The sequence below is a fragment of the Plasmopara halstedii genome, assembly GCF_900000015.1.
Source record: "Plasmopara halstedii genome assembly, contig: Scaffold_614, whole genome shotgun sequence".
NCBI classification, from domain to species: Eukaryota; Oomycota; class Peronosporomycetes; order Peronosporales; family Peronosporaceae; genus Plasmopara; species Plasmopara halstedii.
The window spans coordinates 128,571-137,834 of record NW_020187532.1 but is presented as its reverse complement, the minus strand read 5'-3'; the positions used below and the strand labels follow the sequence as shown (position 1 = coordinate 137,834).

Sequence of the window (9,264 nt, the reverse complement as noted above, 5' to 3'; positions counted from 1 at the left end):
GGGGGGGGGTGACCGTAAGTATGCTTCCTCTAATCAAAGCGCTACGTCAACCCCGCTGCAGATAGCTTTTGCTGCTGGTTTGAAGCTGCAAAGACCATCATGGAGAGCGTAGAAATGTCCAAAATTAATAGCAATGGCAGCGCCAGGCACCTCGTGTGGAGCTTCGATGGCAAAAGCAACAGTGATCCGATGTCTTGGGATAAGGCGGTACAAGATAATGTAAATAGCGGCATTTACAGTCTATCGCTTATATTTTGGAATGGACAATCGTATGCCATGGACCCTATAGTGCAACTTCAGCGGGGTGGTAAAAAGACCTTGAGCTACAGTCTCCTGCGTCAGAGCAATGAAGATGAAAAGTGACTCGTTGTCATAGAATTCCGGCTAAACCTGGTGGAGTTGAAGGGTGACTGCAAGCTACAAGTAAAATGTCAAGCCCTGAAATTACAACGGATGGTTTATCCTTGTTACGATATAAGGTACAACTAAGCCAGTATCACCTTTTAACGGGTCAGTTAATTTGCCAAAAATATTTGTTTGGGATCAAAGTGGCCGGGATAAACCTAGGGGTCATAAAACTACCTCACTTCCTCCGATGAGTAACCATGATATGGGTGGAAAAAATATCTCTCGGGGACATGTGCAACAGATTGCAATACGTTACAGAAGTTATACGATTTATATCAGTAGTAGGGTCATTGCCATTAATGATTCCGTCATTGAAAACAATCGCTAAGCACTGACTGTAAGGAGTGGAACAGCTACCATTAAGGATTCCTCCTATACGTTGCTGAAGGAATACCACGAAGCGGCGATTAGACACCCTACGCGTGTTTAGTTCAGATGAATGAGTGCATCAAAATCATATTGGTTTCTAAATCAAATATTGCGCACATGGCAATGCGGGATCTGTGTGACGTCATTGACGCTTTCTTCCCTCGTCGAGCGCAAAGCGAGGTTGGTGAGAAAAGTTCATCTTCACACTCGGCGCGGTTTAAGAAGGGAAACGACAAAAGACGAACTGTGTTGGCTTACAATAATACAGAACGTTTTCAGCGCAAACAGTGCTTATTGGCGAAAATGTGCAGCTCAGTAGCATGCTCGACTGCGCTTTGCATAATGTTCCTGGCCTGGTCGAGTGATGAAATTAGCTACAAAGTTAAGGCAGTGATACCCCTATCACTACGGCGTAATGCGTTCCGATAATGGATGAGTTTCCCACAGAAACTGCCTAGCGCGATAGATCTGATCAATGGTCTGGCGACACCGCCGTTCGGGCCACATCATGGCTAGGTATATACCTACTTTCACAACTTGTTCTTTCATAGTCGTGCGAAACATATAGAACACTCGCAGGCGGTGCTCGAGTGCGAATGCTGTTTGCCAATACAACAAGTTTAGCTGGGGCACTAGCAAACGTCTCTCTATCAAGTGTTTACTTGTAAAGCACGATTTGGGGTGGATGTCACAACGATAAAGATTATTATAGATTGACCAGTGCCTCCGTTTTTAAGATACATGAGAAAGAGGCTTAACCTGTTTACCTTTAAAACTTAGTACAGTGCAAAAAGCATCATCGTGGGAGAATATCCCATATATCTTTTTGAGACAAAAGTCACATAAACTGGTTGCAGGCGGCCTGTAACGATTTAAGCGTTATGGGTGCCCCTAATAAGTTTATTCCAAATTTATATCGCTCATTTCATGCTGTCTGTGACAATTCAGCCATTAAAATAAACTGCACTTTACTCAAAGCATATGTCAACGGGGATGAAGACGAGATTGCGTTTGATTCTCGTTAGCTTGAATCTTACATGAGTTAGCTTAATCAGCTTAAATATCAAATTATCCTTTTAAAAGCAGCTCAAGCAGCTACTTGCAATGCAACGCCCGTCACAAAGACCAGGGTGTACCAGATTCGCCCTAAGTCTGTACAGATCATTGGCTTAGTGCACAGCGACGTCAGTATATACAAATGGGTGAGCACATGGATGTGCGTTGTGTGTATTATGTAAACGGACCATGTGCTTTTTCGGCCAGCCTGCTGGTACAAGCATAGTGCTGGCAGCTTGTTCTGCTTCGGTTATCCAAAAGACGCGTCCACCAATACCGGCATTGTGAACTTTGTTGTTTGTCCGTGCAATATACATTATTTGGCTGATTTCAGCGATACCGCAATCAGTTCGGATACTGAACACCGTTTTCCGACATGAAAATTTTGCTAACATGGCTCACTCAGTCGGAATGAGATCTGCGTCTTACAGCAAATTTGTGGTGAGCTTTGTTTAACTTGCTAGGAACCAAATCGGATATATGCGCAGACATCTTGCAGATACATGATCAGACAAACTGCTTTATTTGAATGGCGTAATTTCCTAACGTCTCCGAAGTACTTACGCGGTAACATCGCGATGCTTCTCTGAGTTGCCTGCCATGCGTCGTGAATTTCGTGTCACCACACGTTTTTAAGGTTTTCACCATGGGATAAATAGAATTCGGATCGCTTAAAATAGCCGTCTATCTAAACCTTCTCTGGATCAATGCGGGCTTTGGTCGGGGATGGTAAAGCGAGACTTACAAACTCAAGAATGGCACAGGTCACTTCTGTCACGAGTAATACTCTATCTCGCCGCCACCCACGAAAATTCACGGTTTCTCATGGTGGGCATGTTACACTCAAAAACTAACTCGACAGTTTCTTCATCACAGCGGAAGAGCAATTCTCAAAATTTAAAGATCTGAACCATCTCCTTGCGACTTACAGCTCCAATAATACCCTTTCTGAAACAAGGACGCAGCTCACACCTACTTCTCACCGTTCCGCCAGCGCCCGCCTCTGCGTGCCACGACCTACTGTCGCCTCCCTGTGTCTAGGCCAATATTTGCGGTAAGATCCGCCATATACGATCGCTTCAGTCTGTCTAATCCAAATACAGCGGCTAATTACCGCTTTTAAATAAATCTGCTTCAGATCCCTGACACTATTAATGTCATACAATTTGGACAATATCATGTTCTGCACAGAAGCCATCGTAGCTTTGCGGGCTACACTATTTCCTTCCGAAAGCGGTGATTTGCGACTCGCCAAAGCTCCACAAACAAAAAAGGTGCGTTGCATCTTACTTTATTGACAAACTGTCTATCCATACTTTATGGCGTGTCGGCTACATCATACTTAGGCTGATCCCATGCGGAGTGCTTCTTTTAGCGAGGTTATTTAAGCTAGCACCCATTCTTAAGTGCAATTTAATAGTTTGGACACTACAAGTGCAGTGCGCGGTTGCTGAAGCATGGTCGAATTTATGGCCATCTCAGCTTCCCTCGCCAAATCTAAATGTTTTCTCTGTCGCTCCCTTCGAAGGCCAAACTCGCATTATCAGTGGCCTCGCGGTGGGCGCTATCTTACCTTGTACCGGCGTCCGACCTAAAGCTGTCTATTTAGCGCTTTGGTAAGGTGATCGGCGAGAAGTTTCGGCCCTCGGGCCGTCATTTCCCTCACTCGTTTTAGACCAACGATGAGCTCAAAATCTGTCCCGAGGATCGATTACCAAACATATCGTGTTCCGTCATCACAGATTATACCGCTGGTTGTGGGGTTAAGAAGAGTTCTATTAAGTGTAGTAATTTCTGCGCACCATACACAGATAAATCTTTGATTTCAATCGATCTAAGTAACAATGTGCAGAAATCGAGCTAGTTTGCTCATTAGGAGCAGAGCCGATAACCTTTCATGTTATTTAGTACTTCATTGCTGTATTTAGTCTCGAATGCAATATATATAGATTTGTCGCGAATTGCACGGCGGAGTAGCGTAACATACTCCGCTGAGGGATTCTTCACAATGTGTGCAGCCCGTGCAGCGATGAGGTGGTGAGGTAAGAATGCCTCGACTTTGTGGACGTAGGTAATAGTTCTGCTCTACGCCTTTCGCCGAGGACGGCGGTGTCTGGTTGGAGCTTGAAGAGTCACTGTGCCCGCTCTCATCGAAAGATACTTCGGCTGCGGCGCCAAGTGCGGCTTTAAGGTTGTCGGCCGATTGGACTACGCAACGAATATGTCCATGGAACCTGTGGGCTGCCGGCCTTACAACATGCAGAAAATGTAGTATTACACCATGCATAACTGACAGTCGCAGTAAATCTTGCTGTGCCGTGATGACCACACCTTCCCCAAGAGCTTGTTGATCTATACGGGAGTACGTAATGGAGCGCTCTTACGGTGCAACTATGCTCATGAGAGCGGGTACTGTAAGGTACGCGTGGAGTAAGAAAAAAGATCTCCAGGTTAAGAGGGCGCTCATTGAGGTCTCTTTTTCGAAGACGATCTCCATGACAAAACAAACCATGTGTAACGGGATCAGAAACGCCAAAGCTTCGGTTTTGACCAAAGACTCTTCTCATTCATACCCACCAAGTATCATTCATTCTTCTTCTCGAGGTACTCTTCATTGTTTTGTCCAAGTCGTTTATGTCCAAGGGACAATAGTATGATGATTAAGAACATCATAATAAAGTAAATACTTCATCATTTTTTCGTTTTTATGTATTCTGAGAGTCACGAAGCTTTCTTTGTGCGAGGTGCACGGCAATTTGACTTCAATATTAGTGGCGTGATTTATTTGTTCTTTTGAGGTCAATCTTAAAAGTTTGTTTGTCATACAGACCGCGCTTACAGGCTTATAGTGCAAAGGTTTTGCTGCCCGTGAGTTGATTCTCACGCTTGAGACATTTCATACGCTGGAAAGGCACTCAACACATTTTTTCCGCTCATGGGGTGTTGCGCGTAGCTCGTTTTTTAGCTGCTGCTGGGCTACCTCGAGTTGTTCCGTGAGATGGACAGGCAAAGCAACCGACGGAAAGTCTGCTTGGACGCATGATGTCCTGGAACCCCTCAAACATAGTGCGGGCTTCATCAAGATGATAGAAGCTATCCCATCTAACCATCAGACTAAAATAAACCCCAGAAGCAGCAAACTCGGCGGATCGGGGCAGACTTTGTGGTAGAAACTAAGAATAAGACGAACCATACCGTAGGTCAAACACTCTATGCAAATAAAGCGTCCGACACTGAGAATAGTGAGAGGAAACTACAAAGTTGTAATTAACTCTTTAGAAGGGTGTATCGCTTTGTTTAGAAATTAAATGAAAGTCGGTACGCCGAGGGACAGTAGGTGTATCCGATCCAAATACAAGCCAAGTGCACTTAAGCGATTTGAAAGGATTATCCGATATAAGTTGCCATAAATGTACAAAACGATCAAGTATGGTGCCGATTGGCAAGACTAATTTAAATTCAATCTATCTAACGATCGTTCGAAGTAAATGCAATGGGTTCATTTAACGTTATATGGTATAGCAGTATCGGAAATTAGAGTTTTCATCGGAAAATTAATTCGCATAAAAACATTTAATTACCAGAATTTTAGTAGCCGGTATTTTATCACAATAAAAAATAATTTGAGGAAAGAGCTTGATCAATATATTTGAGCATTTATCGGCATACTACTCTTCCTGATGTAACGGTTAAACTTCATTGGAAAATATTGCAATTTTTGAACAGTTGTTATTGTAAGACGTCGCTTACGTTTATATTTGGTTGTCTTCTAATTAAATTTGTAAGAAAAGCCAGAAACATCACTTTGCCATTTATGCTCATCATCGAGAATTTTGGGCAGAATCGAACACAAAGCCAAGCTTATTTCCGAAGCAACTTCAGCACAATCCATCATTCCACACTCATGTTTCTCCGGCTTACTTTTTGAGCAGCTGACGCAAGCTGCAAGGTACAATACCTAGAAGCAAGATCGTCCAATCATGTCCATATGGGTACAGGATTGCAAAGTGTACATACAGTAGTTGAGAAATACTACATTTAATATATAGTCGAACAGGCTTTGTTATCAGAAGAAACAGAGTTTAAAAAAACAAAACGGCAGTCGTGAGAACGAGGCAATACTAATGTCAAATGTATATGAAGATCATAAAAATGTAGCTTTTACGACACAATGTACAGTTCTTTTATTAAACAGACAGGCTACTGTATGAATAAAGGCTAAACAATGCCTTTCAGTGTTTGGATGACACATCGATGGTGGAAAAAGAACTGGGCACGCTTTGGTGCTATCGTATTGACCCATTCATTAGAACATGATTGTCAAGCTCAGAAATTCACGAGATGTGGGGACTACCTTTACCTGGGATGGGTCGTTAAATCATAAATGAACCAACTAGCTCTCATGGATTCGATCATATTCGTATCTGCGCCTGTCGATTACGACATTTAGTGCAGACAGCACTGTATGTCATATTTGCAAACATCCTGCTGTTTTGTTTGGACTGTCTGCAACTACTGGACCAAAACTTCTTAGAAGATGCCTTATTGTTGGATTTACATTGCTTGGTGCAGAACACACACACAAAGATGTCTTTATCTTATCCACTACATGGCACGCCTGTCGGTGCTTCATTCGACGTGAATCTCGAAATTGTGTCTGCACAGGTTAGAGCTTAACTATGGTTTTCTATACGTAGACGTTGCTAACAATAATATGTTTCCATTGATAGGGTATTAAGGCTGGTGACTACCTGGATATCAAAGCAGCTTTTCAGGGCCACCTCTCAACAAGTGATGCGTTTACCGTGATTAAGGTTGACGGCGAGTCAATGGCCTGGACACGTCCAGCCTTTAGTACTCTCAATCCCAAATGGAACGAAAAGTTCTACTTTAAAAACGTTCCGAAAGACTCACACTTCAAATTTGCCTTGTTTGACGCCGACATGATCGGGGAGGACGAACTTGGAGAGGCGCACTTCAGCACTCTTAGTGTTATCTATGATGTGGACACTGAGTTCGATCTACCAATTACACAAGACGATCGCAATGCTGGCATCATGAGCATCAAGGTGGGCATGAATGTTTATGTTCAGCTTTTTGTGCTAATGATAAATATATTGTAGGTCAATTTCACTCAGGTCTATGCCGATGACGATGCAGTTGTAGAGGAAGTCGGTCCTGTTCGCTACTCGGTACATTCCAGCTATTCAGCAGGCGTGTTTAAGAAGTTGACGTCTGAAGATGAGAATATCAAGTCGTTAGCCTACATTGTTCAACTACATAACATCGCTCTATACATGCCTATCGACTATCACTGGAACAAGCATTACCAAAAAATTCAGCGGGTATTCTCACCGGATCATGCAGAGGCACCTATTCTACGTCAACTGGTCAAAACACAACACGCTTTGGTGTATGAGCACAACCAGAAAAGCACGAAATATGGCACGATTAGGGCTCCTGGTGACTTCTTTCACCTTCTCCACAATGGAATGCGTGATGAAAAGCCTGTGCTTTTTACCTACGCAATCACATCAAACGGCTGGTTCTTTTCGGAAACAGGCGCCGGTTTCTTTAAAGATATGCTATCAAAGCACATGGTCCACTCAAATGCTGCCGAATCGGTCAAGTACGCGGGTGAATTTCGTATTGAAAAAACGAAGAACGGCACACGCAAACTAGTGATTGACAACAATAGTGGCACGTATGCTCCACACAAAGAAAGCCTGCCACGTTTGAAACAATTAATGGAAAACAATTTTCCGGGTATCGTTTGTGAAGCGTTAAATCGCAATGATGCTGATTTGGTAAAACGGCGTAGGGAGATTTTGGACGCATGGGATTAAAAACCTGTTAATTAAATACGTTTCTATACTGTATACCGTACTAAAAGCTTAAATTTAGTCTCGCATAAAACTTGTAATTACAGCAAATGTGAGACTACCAAAAGACATGCACATATTCCAAAATTACAAGCTCACATTAATGACTGTTGCTTAACAATCACTGGAGGATTACCGTCTACCTCCAGCCGATTATGAAGAGGGCAAAGTGACGTACGAATTCGGGCATGCTGCCGTACAGTTCACGGAAGTGCATGGTTTTGCTCGGACTAGCACACAGTTTTTTTCAACGATATTATATATCTGCAAGCCTTAAAAATTAGTCATAACAGTGCAAACAGATAATTAAAAGCAAATTTCTTTCGCAGGGCACCAGCGTGCATAGATAACTACTGACTTTGACTCTCATACCCACGGGCAAACCACCTGTACTGGGCAAGCCAACCCGCATGCATTAACTTCCTATAAAGAAATGACATGAGTCTAAAAAGACATTATGCCGAACCAAGCAAGCACAGTGCATATATATCTTCTAGACTTTAACCCGATAGTCGAACAGATAGTGGCAATGTTTCCTTAGCCTTTTGACACTGACACTAAAGCATTTAGCGATAAATGACACATCCCCCAACATTTTCTCACCCCCTTCAGAAGCAGCAAACCATGAACACACCAGCACAAGCCTCAGAATAAAACGACTACTACCACCACAATACCATCAAGGCTGATTTGTGGAATAGCGGCCTCAGCGTGTTACCGAAGCCAATAACACAAATTGGAAGCATCAACGCCAGAATGAAAAGCAGAAGACAGTTTATCCTTAAGGACACGTTAGGCTTCAATTGTCAACGTTAAATCCGGCATGGAAACATGAAACGATAGTATAGGCATCACCGATACATTTCAAAGACTTAAGTGAGCTGTTGAAACTTAATTTTCACATATGTAAACCGAAATGACAAATCAAAGCTTTGGCAAATTCAAAGTGGTCAGCAAGACATGGTCAACCATATTGAACTTGATTGGTTTTAATATTCACCGAGTATTCGCGCTTTTTTGCAGATCTACAGCATCGGCTATCGTGTCACGAATCAGATGAATGAGTGCGTGACGCTTTCCAATGAGATCGTTGATTGTTGTATAATCACTAGGCTATTACAGCGTCTCTGCTAGGATGGTAGCAATGTTGAGCATATTTATACGCATGAGCAATACGCCATCAATCTGTGGCTTTCCAAGCACAAAACGGGCAGATACAAATGCGATAAAAAGAGTTATTTATCATTGACGGTGTATGCGACCGTAAATATGTCCCGATTCAAATCCATAGAATTGGGTGTTAACAAGTTTTATTGGCATTCAGCATCTGGATCACCGCGAGCTTTGCACAGAGGAATCTTTGACGCTAGGAACCTGCGTTAACAAACGCACAAATCTTAAGCCCTGCAATATATATTAAAATTTTACGCAATTTTGATATATACTAAATGCAACCGCTCTGCTATCTCTATTGTTACCGATCCTGTGGTGCAGTGGTACGCCGCTCACTTCAGGACCGGGAGGTCCAGAATTCAATTCCCAGGCCGGG

The 9,264-nt window shown here is 42.9% G+C and overlaps 1 protein-coding gene across 1 annotated transcript; it reads left to right on the top strand.

The window, feature by feature from the left end:
* Positions 1–6,420: 6,420 nt before the first annotated feature.
* PHALS_12057 (C2 domain) lies at positions 6,421–7,679 on the top strand (the record flags this gene model as incomplete). Its single annotated transcript, XM_024727528.1, has 3 exons — positions 6,421–6,498; positions 6,564–6,902; positions 6,957–7,679. 3 exons carry the CDS (start codon positions 6,421–6,423, stop codon positions 7,677–7,679), a joined length of 1,140 nt encoding a protein of 379 aa, XP_024578096.1.
* Between the last annotated feature and the right edge of the window lie 1,585 nt (positions 7,680–9,264).